The sequence below is a fragment of the Erithacus rubecula genome (genome assembly GCF_903797595.1).
Source record: "Erithacus rubecula genome assembly, chromosome: 2".
NCBI lineage: Eukaryota > Metazoa > Chordata > Aves > Passeriformes > Muscicapidae > Erithacus > Erithacus rubecula.
The window spans coordinates 69,487,906-69,509,177 of NC_136685.1; the positions used below are offsets into that span (position 1 = coordinate 69,487,906).

Consider the following 21,272-nt stretch of genomic DNA (forward strand, 5'->3'; position numbering starts at 1 on the left):
AAAGGTGGCTCTTTACAAATTTTCTAATACAAATTTTTTGAAGGGAGGCAGTGAGGAAAGTCCTGCTACTTAAAATTACATGGTGGTGCTTGGTTTCAATCCTGAGTAATGGAGAACAGAATTTAGCTTTTCTAATTTGCTTAGCTTCTCTCCATTCATGGCACATACACAATCAAGGGAGCATCCAAATTGCTAAAAAATAAACAGCAAAGGGAACTTGCTTGTCAGATGACAGATTTGTTTGTCTCCAGGCATGTGGAAATCCTCAGCCTTAGGCACACACTGCTGAGTGGATGTAACTCTTACTGCTTATGAACAAGAAGTTTGTGTACATAATATATTTTTCCAGGCTTCTAATAGATGAACATAGAAAGCTTGGTCTCCCCACATCTCTTAATTTTCTTGAGAGTTTGGAGAAGACACATCTTCCTAGTTCTAGCTACTGCTGTTTTCAGCAGTGTTTTCTCTACTATAAAATGGATGTGTAAGTCGTAGCCTGAGACTGACATTGTAGGATTGTAAATGCACTGTGCAACTGCTCATTTCAGCAGGTGTGCATCTCTATACAATTAAATTTCTACAACAGCTGTCACCAAAGTAGCAGATTCTGAGATCTGTGCACACTAGTGATTGAAAATAGAACAGTTTTGCTTATATCCTCCAAAACAAGAGAAAAGGATGTGTGGCCAAAAAGCCACAGAGAGATTTCTTGCAAGTGATTTTCCACATCTTCCTGCAATAGCAATGCTTCCTACTTGTCTGCATCAGCTTTCTGAAGATGTAGGCTGAGTTCTGTTCTTTTCCATTGAAGACCAACTTTAATTTCAGGGCAGGAAATAACATTGTATAGCAAATCAAAATTACTGAATGGTCCTGATTGCCTTAAATGTCTTTATCACGGGTTCTCTATCAGTTCCCCATTTTTTATTTTTGTTCACTTGAATAGGATTGAATTTTCTTTCAGTGGAATAAGACATCAGTTAAGAATTTGTGTGATACCCCTGTTGAAAGAAAGGTGTGAATTAACTTTGGTAAACTGAATTTTAGCATTTTCAAACACTCTGGATCAGTGAGGAGAGGATCTACCATGTAAGTGTGTTCCAATGGAGATGTCTTCAGCTACTAATCCTACTTCTTCTATTCCATGTGTAATTTTTGTAGTGCACTTCATGACAGTAATGCAGTTTGGATTTTGTGCCTTTTTCTTCTTCCATTCTCAGACCTTTAGAAAATTTGCTATGCTTTTCTAATCTTGGAAAAATCTCTTTCCTTCTTCCTTATCTTCACCAGGATGTCAGTGGAGAGGTGCTCTCCACCACAAAATTTCTTTTCTGAAAAGTGTGTTTAATGGGTTTGTTTTGTTTTTCTGCCTGGAACCAGTGAACAGGGATATGGAGTTTCACTGCACGCAGCCCTAAAACCACCTGTGAATAAAGGCATTTTTCCCTGAATTTTCTGTCAGTGTGTCCAGGGGCTCCCTCTTGTTATTTTCCACCTTCTTCGTAAAAATAGAGCATTTTATGGTGTGAGATTTTATTTGTAAATGATGCTACCTTCTGACTTCAACAAGTAAATGGGATAACATTTAAATTAGTATGAAGTTGCCTCTTTCATGCTTAGAGCTATACCATTGGCTGTAGTGCTTGGTAACATGCAACTTACTGTCTTAAAAACATAAATCTGATTCAGAGCAGATTTCAGAAGCCAGAACTTACTTATGGAAAAAAACCCAACCAAACTGTGGCAAAGAAACTTGGAAGTAATTTTATTTGCATTTTTCTACCTCTGCATGTTCATACTTAATTACTTCTGTATATATTACAAGTACAGTATTTAGATATTAGAGCATCTGGAGTACATACAGTATAAATGGATAAATACATGGATGCTGTATCCTAGTATTCTGAGGGTTATTTTATTTATAACAGTATGGCATTTTCCATGAAGCTACAAGGATGTGTCATGTATCCACAGCACTGACAGCAAGCTGCTGGCATTAGTGCACTTGGATTACATACATTTGGGCCACGGTGGATGATAATGAGCTGCTGTGCACTGCAGGATACATCTCACATGGTCTGCCAAAGAGGTTTGCAGTTATTCTTAAGTGCTATCAGTGCTAACAATAAATTGAGAGATAAGAGGTGGAAATCCTTGTTCCAGGCTTTCCTCAGTACCAAGGTCTGTCTCCCAATTCCTCACTTCCAAATTCAAGAGTCATCTAATAATCTGTTATTCCACTTTAATGTTTCAAATCTTTATGACTGTGTTAAGAATTGGACTGGACTGCTGTAATAATTTTATTCACAAGTGGCTGCACCACATCCATTCTTTATACTACTATATATTATTGCCATTAATGCTATTTTAAAAGAACATATGGTTTGGATATGGTAAAGTTTCCAGAATTGGACTCTAACCAGTAATGTCCTTCTTTTCTATAAGGCTGTAAGAAATTCCTCACAGGTTATGAAGTAATCCAAGAAATGGAATTTACTGTAATAGTAGACCTTGTGGGATTTTTTTTTTCCTAAAAAAATCAGAGATAATTCTGTCAGACTCTGAGAATTTATCCATCACAGTTCATGAATACTACCAAACATTATTTTTAGCTGTTAAGAAGTGAACATATCCATCTGGCCTGCAGAAAGAAGAAACTTCCTCTAAGCATGTTTTTGCTTCCAAGGCAAAAAATCTTTTCTCAGTGGGACAAGCAGATCCTGCCTGTGCTGTTGGCAGCATTTTAAAGGGAAATGTTGCTGATGAAGCTAGAAATCTCTGTGGATAATTGTAAAATTTTCACTGTAATGTAAAATGGAGTCTCTCTTGCAAAACTGACCGTACAATTAAAAAAGCTTTTTAAAGAATGAAGAGGTCCTTTTCTATAGTAAATAAAAATAATATAGTAAAAGCTGCTTATTGATCTATTTTTCAAGCTGATGCCTTGCATCGAAATACTGCCCTGCCCCACTGCATCCAAAAAGGGAACTAGGAGCAAAAGAGAGACAAAGAATAAAATGGAAGCTGGAGGAAGGATGTGAGTGACCTCACATGAAATAGATGAATGAGGATGAAATGTTGCAAAATGTTAGCTTTCAAAAAGCTGTATTTCAAACACTAACTGCTTCATGTCAAAGCTAAGTAGAGCACTCAACATCACAAAAATAACTGATGAATAAGAAAAGGGTGGTGGGAAATGTGCATCATTCCACTCCTTTCTTATCCTCCATGTCTGCATTTAATCCTCACGCAGAGGGTTTACTACTCTGCCAAGAAAAAGCATTGCCCTTGACTGCTTTTCAAAAAGAGCAAAAAGGAATGGCTTATTCAGTGTTATGTCCAGGTACACCCCATCTTCTTTCTGTGCTGCAGGGTCTGCTGGCTGATCTGTTCCATCACTGCCCAGCTTGAAAAAGGCTTTATTTATTACCTGTAAGGAAAAACATATGAGTAACTCTGGACTCATCAGAGCATAATTGTGATGAGACAAATGAGAGTCTGAGTAAATGATAAAGCACATTGTACTCCATAGATGTTAAAAAAAAGCTGTTGGAGTACTTACCCATAATGTGCAAAAGCTGTATAAGTGCTTTACACCAGGCTGGTGTGTAATCCTGTTACCCTTGTGTCATGATTTGACCCCAGCCAGCAGCTAGGTACCACACAGCTGCTCGGTCTTTCCTCCCACATCTTGCCAACAACTACAACTCTTGTGTTATCACCATTATTCTCCTACTAAATCCAAAACATACACTGTATGTGATACTCCATCCCCTGCTAAGCATGTCCCCTACATGGCTCTGACTGCTTTGTTCTAGGTTAATTTATTCCGTTTAGGAGTCTGAAACTGTGCAGGAAGAATTTGATTTCTTTTTTTGAATGCCAGTGATATGTACTGTACCTTTCCAACTGTGAGACTGGCGTTGCTTATCCTACTGAAATCTGCCTCCTTCCCCAGCAGTCCAGGCAGTTTCATATCTGCAAGAAGCTCCTGTAGATCTGAGATGCCTTCTAGTGTTAATGCTGGCAGTGTTAATTTAATTTCTCTGCAGAGAGAGGGAAAGAGAGGGGCAAGTGAGTGCTTGTTCGCTGTGAAAGCATCATGGCTGGGCAGTCCTGGGGAATTGGCAAGTGAAAACTGCAACAACAAGTGCTTGGTGTGTGGGCACAAACACAGTGGGTGCCTGTTTCAAGTGTGAACTCACCCAGGGCCTTCTGCTAAACCCCAGATCCTCCCACTTCATGGGTGGGATGCAAAGGGACTTCCTCATTTCCTTGAAATACCCTGAGATAAAAGGCTGATCCCACCAAAGTGGAGCTCCTTGGAGGTGAGCCCCTGGCCCTGCAGGGATTTCTCTTTGTGCTGGGCAGTAAAACCTCCCTGGCAGGATCCCAGCCCAGGTGAGCGGGCAGGTCTGTGTGGCACACCCCAATCCATCCATCCATTTATCCATCCATTTATCCATCCATTTATCCATCCATTTATCCATCCATCCATCCATCCATCCATCCATCCATCCATCCATCCATCCATCCATCCATCCATCCATCCATCCATCCATCCATCCATCCATCCATCCACCCCTGCTATGGGACAGTGCCCATGCCCCTTCCCTACCTTGGGGTCAGCCACTGGAGCCAGGCTGAGGACTGCCAGGTCAGCTCTGTCTCCACGTGCTCCAGGTCAGAGCCATTGACGGGCTGCAGCAGCAGCAGCAGCGCTGTCTTGCTGACGGGCACCTCCACCACGGAGAAAGTCCCACTGGCATCGCTTTTGTACTTGAATGTCCCCGTGAGAGACAACATAGGGACCAACACCTTTGTGCTTGAGTCCACCCAGAACTCCTGAGGCTCTTTGAGTGGGAAGGCTTGCTTAACATTCACTGAAAAACAGAAAGGAGAAATTGATTCTTCTCTTCCTTCCCTCCTCCCCTCTACCCCTTAGCTGGTTTTTTTAAGAACAACGCTCTGTGCCTTAAAGAAGGACTATGTGTATAAAATCACATTGAGTTAGGGCAATCATATGTCTCTCCCTTTTAATCTGCCTTCTGGTGGCATCAAGCTCAGCACACAGGGACCATGACCATCAGGACTGTGATTAAAGCTGCTGTGCTTCTGTTGGCTTTGTGGCCTTTCCTGGAGACAGGACAGTGTCTCTGCTTGCTTGGTTGACTTTTTCCTCCCCGGCTGCCACATGGTCCCCAGGGGCTCACAGGCCTGTGCAGAGGGTCTGCTTGGTTTCCTCTGTCCCTAGAGAGCAGTGATGACCGATATGGAAGCACATCCATCAGGGCCAGCCCTTGCTGCAGGAGCACTCTCAGGCAGCCAGGTGGGCTCAGGAGAGGGAGGGCAGCACAAGCTCTGCCTGAGGTCTCACCCTTCACCATCTTACAAACCAAAGCCATGGGGAAGGTTGTAAGCAGAATACCAAAGTGTGGGTTGAGCCAAGGAGGTTAAAAAGGACAGACTCAAACACTTACTAGACCTAAAAATAATTTTCTTTCTCAGTTCACAACTATGAGAGGCCTTGGTGTCACCTTGCACTACTTCTGTGCAGCTTTGCATTTCAACATATTACCTTCTCCCTGCCATCAATCAACACTGCTGCCCAGCTGGGCAGATGTGGAAGGGGCTGACAGCTGGCCTGTGAGCCAGAGAGAGTTAATTGATAAGGTCTGTTTCTGAAAGGAATTTTAGCAAGGCTGTTGGTATGGAGACTAAGAAGAGGAGAAGAAGATAAGGAAGAAGAAACCTGCAGCTGGGAAAAGCATTTTTGGAAAAGTTTTGTGAAAGTTAGTTGAAAACAGTGGTGGAGACTGCTTTGCACCAATGAACGTTACCCTGATTATTGTAAACAATTAATAAAGTGTAAACTTTGTAGAATATAAAAGGCAGCATGCTGTTATAATAAACAGAAAATGGCCTTCTGAAGTGTACTGCATCCCTTTGTGCATGGTGTCCATCCCAACAGCAATATCTGGTGACACCAAATATGATCTGCAGCTGGGCTGCAGGGTGACCTACAGCCAGGGATGGAGGGGAGAGCAGAGGGGAAGCTGCTGGTCCTGACCTAACTGACTTTGACCCCTGGAGTACAGGTGAGCCACTGGGGACAAAGTGGGAAATAATTTATCAAGAGAAGAAAAGATTGTCTTATCTACATGGAAAGCTTTGTTGAAAAGAAAAGGTATTGAGAGCCCTTTGTAGTATGTTATTGTAGGCTAAGTCACAAGACTGAAACCGATGCAAGCACTGTCTTTTGTGTCAGATCTTGGAAAGACATTGGAAAAAGACTGAGATGTGATATCTAAAGGGACAAGTCAGTTGCAGATTTGGCTGCTACTTGGAGACTGCTTTATGAAACCTTAAAAGACTGGAAAACAGAGCAGGATGAGAGGGAGTGGGAGGTGGAGGAAGACTCAGAGCAAGAAACTGAAGCTGATGGGGAAGAACAGGAAAGCAAAGTTCAGTCTGAGACTGTCCCTGAAGCAGAGCCTGCTGGAGCTGCTTCTGTGTAGGTTTCTCCAGGGTCTGTTGTTGCAGGAAACAAGTGACAAGCTGATAGCATCTCTCAGTATCTGTCCCTGAAAGACTGTGTCAAACCTGTGAATGCTTCTCCTGTGCAGCAGCTGGCTAATCTAAGTGCTAAATCAAAATACATTTCTCTGGCACAGCAGCTGACTGAAACAACTTTACAGGAGAAACTAATTGAAGAGCGAGTTGAGCCGTCTGCCCCCCCACTTCCCTCTGAACTGCACGAGCAAATGAGATCATTAAAATTATATCCTCAGTTGCCTGACAGTGATAGTGAGGATGATAACAAAATCTGAACTGGTGCGTGGATCTGTTTGTGGCAAATCTGGTAATAAATCTAAGCTTGCTGCTCCTTGGACTTTGCCCCCCTGCCAAGTGACTGTGATTGCTCGACAACCTTTACTATTTTGGGAGCATGTTAAAAAGAAAGCAGCTGAAGTGGGGGATTGGGATTTGTTAGAAAAAATAGGTCCACCAAAAATATCAGATATGCAGAGTATTGATATGAACATTGCTTGTAAGGAGCCTAAAGCTTTTCCTGTTTTCAAAGCAGTCCTTAATTCAGGGCAAAATGATAGTCATCAAGCTTTGCATGGAAAGTTGTACAAGACCTTTCAATACAGGTGGCCAAATTTGGCAAAATTCCTTTCAGAAGTAGACCTTATCAATTACCTCTCTTTGGCTCACAGAGCAGCTGCCAGCCCCTTCCACAGGCAGATAATCCTGTTTAGCACCAAAGAAACTACTGCCCTCAGTGAAACTTGTCCCTGATGCTCTGCACTGAATTCTAAGTGGCAGATGCTGCTTGGCAGCAAGTCTACAAATGTGAAGAAAACTGCATGCAAGTGAACACCACTTGAGACAACTGGAACATTTAGCTGTTGTTTTGTATGGATTTCTGTCACTTTGTCAATGATATGGCTGTTAATAGCATCTCAGATTTTATGAGAAAAAAGTTTCAGAGAAAATAATTTACTTTTTCCTTTCTGCAGCCATAGGGACAGACATGGAGCATGACAGCATCAGCTGTCATGGATGTCCCTTCACAACCAAATGGCAAACTGAATGCTAAAGTCATCTTCTATGTTTATTAGAAGATAATTGCTTGTGTAATTAATTTGTTCTTGAGCTAATTTTGTCCATCCCATGTGTGGGGACTGCAACATGTCAAATGTACCAGCGCTGACCAGTGAGGTAGACTCTTGAACATGTGTTTCTAAGCTTATACAAATTACAAGTTTCCAATACAGAAGAAGAGAAAAAAATGGTTCTGCTAAAGGAAAACTCTGCTTTTGTGACCATGCTCAAGTCTGTAACACAATTACTTTTGTAGCATCATATCTGTGCTAGATCCTACAATGGAGAGAAAGCTGATGCCCACAGCTTGCTGAGAGAATGACAGCACCCATGAAAGGTAAAGAAAAACTGACATCCAATTTTGAGGTGCAAAGATGGAGGCACAAAAATGTTTCCTGGACACCACCACCCCATCTTTAGCAGCAGAGGCCACTCAGGAACTGCAAGTTTTCTGAAATACCGTCCCAGGTAGGCAAGCTGTCTGAAGTGTGCAATCTTTGGTATTGCATTCAGTCACAAGGATCTAGGAAAGCAGCTACACTCAGAAAAGAAGGCTCAGTTGTAGAGCAGGGGGAATTCTGGGACAGTAGCATGGAATGACCCTAAGCAATGAAGGGATTGCCTCATTTCTTCTAGGTTTGTATAAGCTGCCCTGCTTCTATAACTGATGATGTTTGGTTGCGTTCTGAGCCAGATTTTGCCTCCAGATTTCTGTGTTTAATAGTCACTAGAGGAGGCATGTCCACTGTATTTTTTAGCTTTTTTTTGTATCTGTACCTCTGGCCTGCTTCTCTCAGCTCCTTTGGCTTTCTTTAAAGCTACACCCTGATCAGTCTTGCTGGAGGCCTCCCAGGACTTTTCGTTCCTTTGCAGCCAGAAATGCTGCACAATCCTTTCTCATGCACCTTTCCTGATCGTTAATTTCCTGGACAAGGAAAATTTCTTGGAGGCCCTCTCCCTCCTCCTCAGTCCCCATTGCCCTTGCTGGCTCATGGCAAAGTGCAGGCAGGATCCCTGGCACAGTGGTGGGAAGCAGAGGTCCAGCCTTTCATCTGAGCCCTTCCCTTTCCCCGCTGGCCAGGCGTGACCTTGCTTCCCTCCAGGAGCAGGGTTACTGCCCGTCCTTCCCCAGCCCTGTTCCCAAAATGCTGCCTCCTACCTGCCAAGCAGACATCCACCACAAACAGCAGCTCGGAGGATGGGTCAATGTCTGCCAGCACCAGCTTGCTCTGGCCCTGGCTTTTGGCCTCCACAAAGGTGTTTATTTGCTTGGCTGCCTCGCCGGGGTTTGTAAAGTCAACAGCTCGGGCGTAGAAAGCGTCGGCACTGGGGAGCAAGTGCTCCATGAACAGCTGGAAGAGGGGCATGCCAGGGGCAGAGAACAGGCTCAGTGTCTTGGAAAAGAGCAGCTCCTCGTCCCCGCTCTTCACAAGCCTTTCGATCGTCCTCAGGCTGGAAAGGAAATTCTTTCCCACCGCCGTGGAAGTGCAGTCAAGGTTCCCAGAGGGGGGAACAAGTCCCAGCAAACCCTGCAAATCGAGCGCAGTCTGGTTGGAGGCCCCCAGGTAGAATGACACCAGGGAGCTGTAGAGGCTGGTAGGGGACAGGAGCACATTTTGGCTCCTGTGTGCTTTCTGCAGTGCGCTGTAGAGCCGCATGCCCACGACGTACACCAAGCCGCTCAGGTAGCCCCGCTCCTCCTTGCCCCAGGTGTTGAGGCTTGGGGCTTCCAACTTGTCCTTGTCATCCACGTCACTTTCATACTCAGGTGTGGCTTGGGACTCAATGGAGACAGGGACAATAGTCTTCCCCTCCTGAACCAATTTTTCCAGCTTGTCACAGTCAGTCTCATTGAAACTGTACAAAGAGAAAGGGTGGACGTAGACCCGGTCACAAGTCACCAGAGTAAGGCAAACCAACAAGCAGAGAAGATGTGCTACCAGATTCATGCTGGAAAACTGCCTCCACGGTGTCTGCTGGGAGAAAAAATGAGGAGGAGAGGAGAGGAGACTGGTCAGTCTGATCCAAGTACAGTTTCCCTTAATCAGTGAAGTGCTAGTGCTGCATTGGAGTTACAAAGGTGGGAATTTCAGTATTTAGTGGTGTTTGGTCTGACTCTGCCCCCAGAAAACCCAGGATGAGACAGACACCGGTTTCGATGGCAGCAGGTGGGAAATGATGAGCACAGATGTGACTCCATTATCCACCACAGCACCCAAAGGATTTAGCATGGGAAGGGCTGTGGATGCCTGCAAACCAGAACATGCTACTTCTGCAAAACCTAGTTTTGCAACAGATGCAACAACATTTGTTCATTTGTTAGCAGAGTTTTCATAGTGCAAACATTCATTCTAGCTTCTAGGCACACACACTCCAGGCTCCCTTATACAAGTGTGCTCACACTGAAACCATTTTCATTGCACCTTCTATGTCTGAATACAAGGGGTAGGCTGAGTTCTACTCAGTTGTGCAGACAATCTTCTTCCAAGGTAAAAGACCACCTGCTGCTCTTGTTTTTCGTGACAAGAAGCAGAGAATTTTACTGTATGTGGTGTTTAAGCACAAAGAACATAATGCATATTGGGAATGTCATGGACACACACACACACTGACAAATTATACCCACTGATAAATTTTGTATTTTTAGAATTCCCTCTTTTCCTATATCAAACTTTTTGAAAACTAATTGCTCTGCTGTACCTTTCACAGTTTTCTATTTTATGACTTTTAATGTGTGTATTTGAAATCCAAATTGCAATGTGTTGAAAATTATGCATCTGTAAACACATATAATCAGCCAAAATGCTGTCATTCAGAGCTGTACTTTTATTCCACTAGTAATTCCTTGTTTATTGTAGTTTTGTTAACCCTCTTTCACCCATTTCGAGTTCTGCAGAGCTCATTGGATGGGCAAAATGCTATTAGTCTTGCCAGTACCCAAGCTCTCTGCTTTCTTTCTCAAGGTTTTTTGAGTCACACCAGTCTGTCAGGTATTGTAATTCTGGTAGTCTGAGCCTTTTGAGAGGACACAGGACAATGTTGTCCCACCAACACTTTACAGAGGGTGGAAGTGCTCGTGTTTAAATCCATCTATTCAAGATCTGGCCCTTTCCCAGCCTGATTTACATTATATAACCATGTTCTTTCCCCTGAGGGGTCCCTAAGTATTTAATGCCTAATAATATCCCAGTTTGCAGTATCACCACTCTCTTACACATGCAAAAACTGAGATGTGCAGGTACTTGCTCACTAGACATACCTTGCTAAGTATGTCTCCCTGCTGACATGGATATCTACATTCCCAGGCTTCTATCTAACAGCTGGGTTTGCAAATGGAATTTATCTTGCTGTGATGGTCAGGATGTCTAAATGTCCTCCTACTGAAATGCCTGTGGGTGAAGCCTGAAACTATTTGCTCCCCAAATGTATGCAGGGAAGGACCTGCTGTATATCTCTTTTCTTGTGCCTTCACCCAGGGATTGCTATTCCCCATTAACTCCCAGCTCATCCTCTAAATTACTCTATGGGCAGCACAGTCGTGCTGCTGTCCCCTCTGCTCCTGGCCCCTCTTCACCTCCCCTAACACAGATCATTGCTTATGACTAGTTAAAAAATTATCTTGGGAAGTGCCTTCCCAACTTCCCTTGCCCAGTTAGCCCAGCTGCCGTGTTAGTGGATTTCTAGACTACTCAACACATTTTTCACATTGGGATGCTCAGAAAACGAACCAAAAAGCTACGGATTAGAAGGAGTGGCCTTCCCACAGTGTTTTCTCCATCACACAATTTTTTTGAGGCTTTAGTTAATCTTTGCTGAGAGCAGGGAGGGTGACCCTGTGCCAGCAGGCACCACTGGCACCCAGCGGTCACTTCTCCCTGGCTGCTTTTGCTCCAGCAGCAGAAGCAAGGGGAGCAGTTCTCGCTGCCAAGCACTTACCCCGAGCCCCATCTGCGGAAAGCAGCGCGGTTTATTTGGCTAAAGAGAGCCCGAGCGCTTTGGGAAAGCACCAACACCTGAGCTGAAAGAGCAGCAGCCAAAGCCAGTGCAGGGAGAGCGCTTACTCGCCTCTGTCCCGGGGGTGTCGCCCCTTTGTCGCCCCTCTGTCGCTGCTGTCCCTCGGGCTCCCCACGACACCTGTGCCCCCCGGAGGTGGGACTGAGCCGGAGCTCTGCCCCTTCCATTGCGCAAAGCTGCTTCGTTTACATCACAGAGAAGGTATCCCGAGCCAGGCGGCGCCCAATGAAACCTGAGCCCGGCTTAGCCCCAGCTGCCTAGAAGGTTCCAGGGATGCACACACAACCTTTAGCCAGACGCAGCTCACCTGGGGAGCCCGCAGTTACACATTTACCAAGGCGCACACAGGCGCTTTACTATACACAAGAACTGATTATAGGAGCTGAAAAGACCCTATTTTGTGCCAGGCTGAAAGCAGTGCAGATCTCTTTGTACTTATATTTGTTGTACGGTTAGATTAGATTTTTGTCTTCACAGATAAATTGCCTTTAATCTCTACCTTGCAGCCTGGGGACCCACCAGTGTGTGAGAGATGTATGCTACTGCAGAATAAAGTGATTAAGCTCTCGATTTTTACCCCTTCTTTCCCTCTTGAACTGTTCAGAATGTCAAGGCTTTGTTCTTTCTCCTCTTGAACAAAAGTTGAAATGGAGAAGATGAAAGCCAGATAGGTGAGATTGCCACAGCTGGATCACAAAGACTTTATTCCTCCTAGTCTCAGCCCCCCAAGTCCTGTTTAGGAAAAGAGGTTGAGATTTGCAGATCTTTCCGCTGCTTTTGAAGCAGTCTTTCAATTTTGGTGAGCCCCTTCTCCCTATTTAAGCACATAAACAGTGAATCAAACCAGGGATAATGCAATTGGTTAGACTGGGTCTTGTTCAGTGTACTTTATCCTTAGTAATTAAAATCCCATGGTTCTAACAGGAGTAAGGCTGATTTATCTTCTGTGCTTTGCTTTTAGAGGGCCAGTCAGGCATGATTTGTGCTGCACTGCCCAGCTCCATGTTGGGTTCAAGGAGGGAGCTGAGAGAGGGGGATGTTTTCAGTACAGCTGGAGCTGGTGGAGATAAAGGTGGAGACAGGGACAGCTGAGTCCTGCCAACCCAAGGGCTGTGTGCCAGGTGCCTAATGCCAAAGAGATAAGAAATTTCTGTCTCTGACAGAAGTCCTGCTTTCCATTTGAACAATCTGATTACCCTCACTCTAATGAGGTCCAAAAGTGGTTCTGAGCCCAGGCTTGTATAACATGCTATCATGCCCTGAAGAATTAAACAAACAGCTTGAAATAGTCAAGGTGCTTTGTCCTTTTGCTGCCTGAGCATCCCAGCTGAGGAAGCATCTGTCCACAGAACAATGTCTGAGCATTTGTACCATCTCCAGACAGCTTTAAAATGCAAAGAATACAAGCAAAGGCAGAAGGATGAAAAATGAAAAATGCATATTGCTCAGCTAAACGCTTAAAAATCAAGTTAGGTTTCAGGTTGCAATCCCCCTTCTTTCCCCTCTACCCTGGAGACTCCTTCCCACAGGCAGACCAGGGGAGCCAGCTGGTCCTTTGGAGGCCAGTGGAGCTGTGGGTGGGATGCAAGAACAGCCCAAATCTCTATCTCCTGCACCACCACCCATGTGGGTCTACCTCAAGGAGCCTATGAGCTGTAGCTGGTCTGCTGCATCCCCCCAGATGAGGCTTGAACACAGATAAAAATCAATTGTCCCATCCCAGTACTCTCTGTATCGAGAACACACCAATGAAAGCTCTTTCATGGAGGAGCACCTTGTATTCCATAAGACTCTGAAAAGTATCCTTGTTAAAAAGAATTACTGGCTTTGGCTAATAAGCTACAAGTAATGCTAATAATATATAGTACAGCTGTCAGACTTCATGTTTGCTGTGGACAATAAACACTGAAAGGTGAAATCACAAACCCCTCACCACTGTACTTTTTTTCCTTAAATCATTATCCCTTTGTTCTGTAGCATCCAGACCATGTTGTTTTTTGGCTGTCTCCTGCTTCCAGCTCCCCTGAAGGTCATGACCAAGCCATGATGCAGCTGTTGTTCTCCTTTATCTGTAAGTACCATCCCTGGCTGCCCTGAAGAAGAGGAGGAGCAGGAGTCACCTGAACAACAAATCTAGCATGCTGGCATAAAGAGGGTTTAGTTTAGTCGAATATTCTCAGAATCTTCAGCCAAGTTGATCCTTGGGTGTCTTTTGGTGTTTGTACACTTAGTTCTATTGTTTTCTGACAATAAAAAAAGGGTCAGTGTCCTTGAGGGACATAGAAATCTATCTTTTGCCCCCCACCCTTTCCCCCACATCAGTAAAGTAATCAAATTAAAATACCTAGCTTTCTCCAGAAAAAGAAGTTTCACCAGGTAATGTTCAATGTCTGTTTCCACCACAGTCCTCCTCCTGCTCTGAGCCACTGGGAATTAGGCTGCCCCAGTAATGAGGGAGAACCTTTGATTTCACCTTATGCTCATGCACTACTACAAAGCTCAGACACAGCTCCCCACCTCATTTGCCAGTCACTTGTGCTCACTCAATTAATATTCCCCTATTAAGATGCATCACACACCAGCTCGCTTCTTAGATATTTGTCTTTTATCTTCTAACAGCTTCTTCTAAAAGAGAAGGTTTCAGATTATGAAGAACATATACTGCCACACCTGCAACACATTTTATCATAGTAGTACTTAACTACAGTTAGTCTTTCATTTTATTTCTGGGACATTTTTAAGCAGGAGTTCATGAGCATTATTTCAATTACTATATGTGGACTCTGTTGTCAGGCTTTTTTTGTTGGGTTGCCATGGTTTTAGGAATGAGAGTGTGCCTAAAGATAGAGCTTCAGCTTTAGAAAGCAGAGTCTCTACGCTGCCCTTCAGCTCTGGTGTCCAAGGATTTGGCCCCTTAAAGAGAGCTGTGCCAGAGAACTTGCACTGGGCCAAATTTAAGCAAAAAACTTCCTGGCAACAAGAAACCCAAGGAGGTGACAGCAAGGCTGTTCTACAAGCATCCCCTATCCAAAACAAGCTGGTGGCCCACACACATTTCCTAATGAACCTGTCCCTGCAACAGCCACAGTAAAGGTACAAAGAAACACAGACCTCTCAAACCTGTTCTTCAGCGGTGTGTGCTCTCCCTTTGCCCCACTCTCCGATTTTGGAGGGGTTCTGGGCTCCCCCTTTTATACCCACTCTTGCATAAGCCAGGCCCGCCCCCTCCCCCCCACCACTGCCCTCATTTCTCTTCAAAACCTGCCTCTGTTTTTCCTGCTTGTTATTCATGGTAGCTGCTGAGAGGGAGCAAAGAGGGGTGGAAAAACACTGGTGCTGCGGTTATGGGTTTCCTTGCAGCCATCCCAGGGATCAGATCTCCTGCTCAGCCCCCCTGTTCTGAAGTGCTAAATGAAGCACTGCCCTGCCCCATGAAAAACTTCTCAAAAAGGCTTCAGAAATTTTAACCCTGGCAGAGGAGCACTAATGCTACAGACAGCAGCATGTAATTCAGCCTGGAATGGGAAAATGTTTTTGTCCAAGCCAGAATGTTGACCAATGGACCGGGCAGCTATTCTTTTGCCCAAGAACATTGCGTCTCCACTTTGCCAAAATGTGTTTTCATTGATCTGAATTGTTCTGGGAAAAGCTGTATAAAATTCAGCACTTCGTGTGGAGACAATAGTAAATATTTTATTCTGTTTTGTTCTGTTTGTTTTCCAGCTTTCCCGAATTTTGCTCTGAGACCTGAATTCAAAAGGATCAGATGTACTCCTGTGATGATGCTCTTGTCTTCTGTGAGGTGTCAGACCTGGAGGGGGGATAATAAATTGCTTTGTTCACAGGCTCAGACCACAGACTTTCCACATGACATCTTCCTAACCTGAGCTGGCACGTGTGGCATACACAGATTATGAGTTAGTAGTAGTTTAGACATAATAGCATGTACATAGCACATATAATTAATTACTAAATTAGAGGGTTTATTTTATTAAGGCTAAAAGTATCTCGAGTGAGAAATATGCTACAAACTGTTTATACAGCCTGTGAGTTGACCTTGGTAATAGTGAACCTCTACATCCCATCAACATTCTCTCTCTCATCTGTTTTGGTAAGGGAACACAGCCTGGAGTCTTAACAAGGCTCCAAACAGAGAGGGCAAACAGGCATTGAGAAAATGGCAGGGAGGAAAGGCAAAAAAAATGTATATGTGGGAGGATCTGACAAAAGGAAGATTGGGGACTATTGCCTCATCAACTACTGCAGTGGTCACCCCAGGTGTGGCAGTCAGTCATAAGGATGGAATGGAAGAATGATTGTATGTGAGATGTCCAGGAAGAAAGCTTTGTAGAGCAGCAGAGACCAAGACATTTCATTTTGGAAAAGAATCCACTAATATGGGAAGTATAAACATAAAATGGTGAAAGTGGGCAGAAAGTCTTGAATCACTCTTTTGTGATATTGCCAGAATCAGTGCATTCCCAGCAAAATGATCAGGCAACAAATGTAAAGGAAGAACCCTTTTGCATACTTGAACTGCAGGAGACGCTGCCACAGGATGCTGCAGAGACCAAAGGTCTTGGCACAAAAAGAGATTAAATGAAACAGCAGAGAGCATGGCCATTGGCCTCTGCAGAACATGATGGTCCAGGTGTGGTTGCTAACTCAGGCAATCCCCAGACAGACAGCTGTCATGAATTTTGCTTGTTCCAGCATCTCTCATGCTTCTCTCCAAGGGATTGCCTTCAACTTGCTGTGGAAATAAGCTGAGGCCAGCTTATGCTGGCTCATTTTGCAGCAAGGCTAAAAACACTCCTTCAGTCGTGCTATACTAATGAAACACCACACTCTGCAAACCCAGCCCTCAGCCTCAGCATTGCTGAGAACAAAGTTGATTGCTGAGTGCAAAGAACATTTGGGAGCATGTTGCTATGTCTTCAAAATCAATAAACCCTGGAAAATATGAACAATTTTCAAAAACTGTGGGTAGGCTCTTCATATTAGCTATCTGTGTTTCAGTTTTTTTTCTCTTTTAATCAGGATACATGTACAAACTGTGGCACAGTTACTGCATTGGGGTCCAAAATATGTCTCTGTCTCCTGCCAGACCTATGGGCTCTATTCTAACTTCAGCTGCACACAGAGTATTTGGTGGCTTTTTCCAGTGTGAATAAGTAGGAAAGGAGTATCAGTCTGGCAAGTTTCTATGCTTTAGTAAAACAATTTTCCTCCCATTCTGTGAGAATTGTGGCAAGCTGCCATGGGCCTGATTTTACTTGTTTATTTTTGCTGTCTCTGGTGAGGAAAGGCAGTGCAAAGTAGTATTTTTTTTAGCTGTTTTAATAAAACAGGAATAGGTTTGCATGTAATTTTTCCTGTGTTTTCTGTGCATGCCTGACCTCTGCCCGTGCTGGCTGGAACCACTTTTCTGTGAAAGTTTCTGGTGAGCATGAGGGATGTACTCAGCTTGCCCAATTTTCTGTGTAAAGAGGATTGCAAAAATGCTTTTCAATAATAACATTCAAAGTACAGATGATGAAAGAAGGGATTATCCTGCTCTTCTGCCATGGGTTCTCACAGCAAGGAGCAATGGAAAACTTGGTGACTTGGCTCCCATAAAAGCCGAGGATCACATGTGCCATTCCTGGAGTGGAGGAAAGCAGTATGTGTGCCTGGATGATGCCAAAATGCACAGGATGTGGACATATTTTTTATCGGTCCCAGTGGAAGAAGCAGTTTTTAAGAGCATTTTAAGAATTATCTGTGCCCAGCCTACACATGCACACAGAGGCATGACTGTGAGCCCACTGTGTGCATGGGCAGAGGAAACCCCCCTCCCTGAGGATCTCAAAATGCTCTGCAGTCTAACAGTTACATCAACAACACATAATTGAAATGGTCCTTTCCCCTGGCACAAGCTGTGCCTGTGAGGAGCAAGAGACAATCCCAGACTGAAGCAGCCAGGACAGAGCAGCCTGTCCTGAAGGTGAAAGTGGACACAAAGAGGTGACATGGATCACCTTCAGTCATGGAACACGTTGGCAACATCTCAAGGACAAACAGCCACGTTACTCTATTCCCAGCCCAGTGTGTTTACCTTTTTCATTACACTCTATCTTCATACAGTCCCATGATAAGGCACAGCAGCAGGGATGGCAGCACCAGCACAGCAAGAGACCTGAAAGAGCAGGTGCCAGCTTTGTTATCAGAACCCTGGCAGATGCCTCTGTGTCAGGGAAGCATTTTGCACTGGCCCAATATTTGCCAGCTGAGTCAGCCACGGAAATCTTCAAGCTGTTACCAAGGTTGAGCAAGGGAAGAAGCCAGGTGACCACTGTCTGGGAAATGCCACAATATTCATCTCCAAAAGCCTCCCCCACCAAACATCTGGCCGCCCTCAGAATTGCTGCAATAAGCCCAGTAGAGATTTACTCCCTGGGGATCTCCTAAGTGGTACCTCAGGTGGCTGATCTTTCCTGGCACCACTGAGATTTCTGAGACTCTGGTTGTAATTTTTGTACCCCAGCCAAATTGTCCACAGGGCACTATGCACAAATGCTGTCTCCTAGCCTGGGAATTCAAGGCATAGCTGTAGAAAGACCTTTGGAAGATGGGATATCTGTGTTCCCTGCACAAACTCAGGTTCCCCTTTATCTTTTCCCAAGCTTTTCTCAAGACACCTCCACCCCTCATCTGCCTGGGTGGGCAAATAGCTGCAACCAGCTGAACACTGCTATGTTGGGCACTGATGGGTGTTCCTCTGAGCAGTCTGTGGTGGTCTCCTGCCTCACTGGAAGAGTGTTTTCAATCACATGCAGTCTTTGCAGCTCGTTAGTGAGGAATAGACTGGCTCCTTCCTCACTGCAGGCATTGCAGGACTCTTCCATCTTCTGGAGCCGCAGCAGCTCCTACTCAGCCGGCAACAGGGGCAAAACTGCAACTCTCCTGGGACAGCAGCCGCAATTTCCAGTGCTCCCAAAACAACCACAGACCCTTTGGCGACCTGGGATAAGGGCTGAGCTTCCAGGTTGGCGGGGAGCACAACTAACGAGGGTTTGGCTCCGCTGGACTGGTTCGGATCCTGCTAGAAAGCAGAGGCTGAGCCGGGAAGCATCTCCGTGCTCGGGGTGATGAGCACACCCCCTCCTTCGGCACCGGCTCCAGGCAGAATCGGGAATGGAGGGGAGGAGTTGGCAGTGCCAAGTGTGCGGGCAGGGAGAGCAGCGCGCATCCCCGCGTTTGTCCCGCGCTCATCCCTTCTTCCCTGCTTCCCTTCCCTGCTTCCCTTCCCTGCTTCCCTTCCCTGGTTCCCTGGCCGAAGCTGCCGCCCTGCGGAGGCTCCGCCGCATCGCTGCTCCCTGTCCCGGCCAGCAGCGTCTGGAAATGTCATTACCTTATACCCCCCTTTTTTTTTTTTTTTTTTTTTTTTTTTTTTTCCCCTACAGGATATAATGAAAGTGCTCATAACAAAATTTCTGAGGTTTCAATACAGTGGCAAAAGTCAGAACTTCTTGCTCTTTTGTTTTGCTGGATGATTTTTAAGCAAAGGCTTAAATGCTGCAATTTTGGGTTCATTTTTATTTTTACTTTGCTTTATTTTTCAGCCATTTCTGTTTTAACTGTGAAAACATGAAACAACAATTTAGCTTGCTGCTTGAGGGATAAATCAGAGGAACCATATTATTGAGCCCAGAATATGCATGATGAAAAAAGGATTAAGGTTGCCTTCTGGCAACATACCCTGATGAAAGTCTTTGAAAACCATAACTCCTCTCATTAAAAAAAAAAAAAAAAAAAAAAAAAAAAAATCAGTGAGTGCTCTTGAAGCTATTCTATCACTCCCAGGAAAGCTGAGCTCCCTTAGGGACTGCCTCTGACTCAGGGAGCTGAAGGCATACTGCAGCTTGGCTCCTCTCCCATACTGCCACTTGGTGTTTCACAGTCTTAAGAAAAGGAATAAAAATAATCTTAAAAGCCCTCTTTTGTTTGTAAGGCTGCCGCTCACCCCAAGTGATGAATTAATGCAGCATTGTGTGCTTAGCTCTGACAAAAGCCTGGAACAACAGCTCAGAGAGCTGCACTGTTTGGCTGGGTAAAGCACTTAGATGGCTGTCTAATTATGATATTTCTGCTGCCAGCACAGATAATGTTGTCCTTACTTACCCAAGCACACAAAAAGATGTTTCACATTTCTGGGTGTGTAAAAGGGGTGGTAGCTCATGAGAAAGGCCAGGCAATAAGGGGACAGGCAGAGCAGAGCTCTCTCCTGGTGCTGCAGTGCTGTCAGCATCAGTGTAATCACCTATTGCTTCACAGCCATTGTGCTAACAGCACGATTAAAGCAACCAGACTTCTTACACTCACTGTTATTTTAGGATCCTACCTTGAACAAGATTTTGATTCCCACAATTCCTCCAAGGTATTTTTCCCCCTCAATCTGCAAGATTTTCAATTTTTCTTTTTCTTAAAAGCCCTCCCTTCGATTTTCTGTAGCCTTTTTCTCATTGTTCTCTAGCCTTTTTCACTAGGCTGTCCACAATATTTTTTAGGGCTGCCCAGACCTCAGGCTGTCTTGCAGAACCCCTAAATCTGTCCTTGCTTACACTCCTTCCATCTGCATTACTTCTGCCTGGAAATGAGGGAGAGAAGGATACTTCAGCCGCTCTGTAGCAAGCCACGTCTTCTCCAGATAAAGTATTACTTTATTGCCAGAAGACAACACAAAACTCCTTAAAAAACCAGCCCCAAGTTGGGTGCAGTTTGATCTGGTCTCAGCTGTTGTTGGAGCAATAGAAGATGTCCCCAGTTAGACAAGATGCGTGCAGGAGCATGTGCAAAGCCTGCCAGGCTGCAAGCCACTGGGCAAAAGCCCATGCACTGCATTGAGTCAAAGTAATGGAAATTATAAGAAACAGTGTGGTTTAATGTGACTGTGACTGTGGCATTTGGATTCAAATCAAGGCAAGTTTGAGAGAGTGCCAAGCAGTATGAAATGAGACTAATCTCAGAGACAGAACAAAGATGTTTTATATAATTTCATCACATTCAGGGCAGGAAGGGCAGAGACCTGCTGTTTCACACATGGTACCTCAGTTCACGTAACATCTCCCCTTAAATCTTTGCAAATATAAGGAGAACGATAAAGGTACTGAGACAAAACCAGCCATTTTTCTCAAACACCTGAAGAAAGAGCACAAAAATTAAATATTCTACTATAAACCAGTCCCTTAGAGAAGGTCAGATGACAATGAAGGGGCTTTACCAGCAGACAACAAGCACTGGAGAATGAGGGGTCAGTCAAGCCAAAGGCTATGAATAAACCCTCCAATGTTAGGATAGGAGGTGTAATGACAACAGGGTTATGAAAGACTTAGTCAAGTTGCTGTCATCTGAATAACCAACTTTACATCCTGAATGACCAGAGTCTACCTGATGTTTGTGGGGGAGGAATTACATAAGTGTGACTCAGAAAATGTACATGCCAAATGCTGAACAGCGGGGGATGAAAGCCAGAACTGTAGCAAGGAGGCCAAGAAGTGGAAACCGTAGTTTCCTGCATCAAGCCTTTATGTCACCTTCTTTCCATGAATTTTGTTGGAAAGTGAATAAAGGTCTCTTCTAGTCTAAAATCTGTTCAAGCCACGGAA

The 21,272-nt window shown here is 44.6% G+C and overlaps 1 protein-coding gene across 2 annotated transcripts; it reads right to left on the minus strand.

The window, feature by feature from the left end:
• Positions 1-1,264: 1,264 nt before the first annotated feature.
• On the minus strand, positions 1,265-11,789 carry AGT (angiotensinogen). 2 transcript variants are annotated; one of them, XM_079333439.1, is made up of 5 exons: positions 11,548-11,789; positions 8,771-9,587; positions 4,619-4,883; positions 3,902-4,046; positions 1,265-3,430 (listed from the first exon to the last, which is right to left on the minus strand). In XM_079333439.1, exons 1-5 carry the CDS (start codon positions 11,557-11,559, stop codon positions 3,239-3,241), a joined length of 1,431 nt encoding a protein of 476 aa, XP_079189565.1. In that variant the 5' UTR covers positions 11,560-11,789; the 3' UTR covers positions 1,265-3,238. The 2 variants fall into 2 exon arrangements, with proteins under 2 accessions (XP_079189565.1, XP_079189566.1); XM_079333440.1 differs by having other exon boundaries at positions 8,771-9,584; positions 11,548-11,691.
• Positions 11,790-21,272: the final 9,483 nt, after the last annotated feature.

Coding starts and splice junctions, on each gene's coding strand:
- AGT (XM_079333439.1), bottom strand. Junction 4,047..4,618: donor CTCCAGTGGCTGACCCCAAG/GTAGGGAAGGGG, acceptor CTCTCTCTGCAG/AGAAATTAAATTAACACTGC. Junction 3,431..3,901: donor CCAGTCTCACAGTTGGAAAG/GTACAGTACATA, acceptor TTTTCCTTACAG/GTAATAAATAAAGCCTTTTT.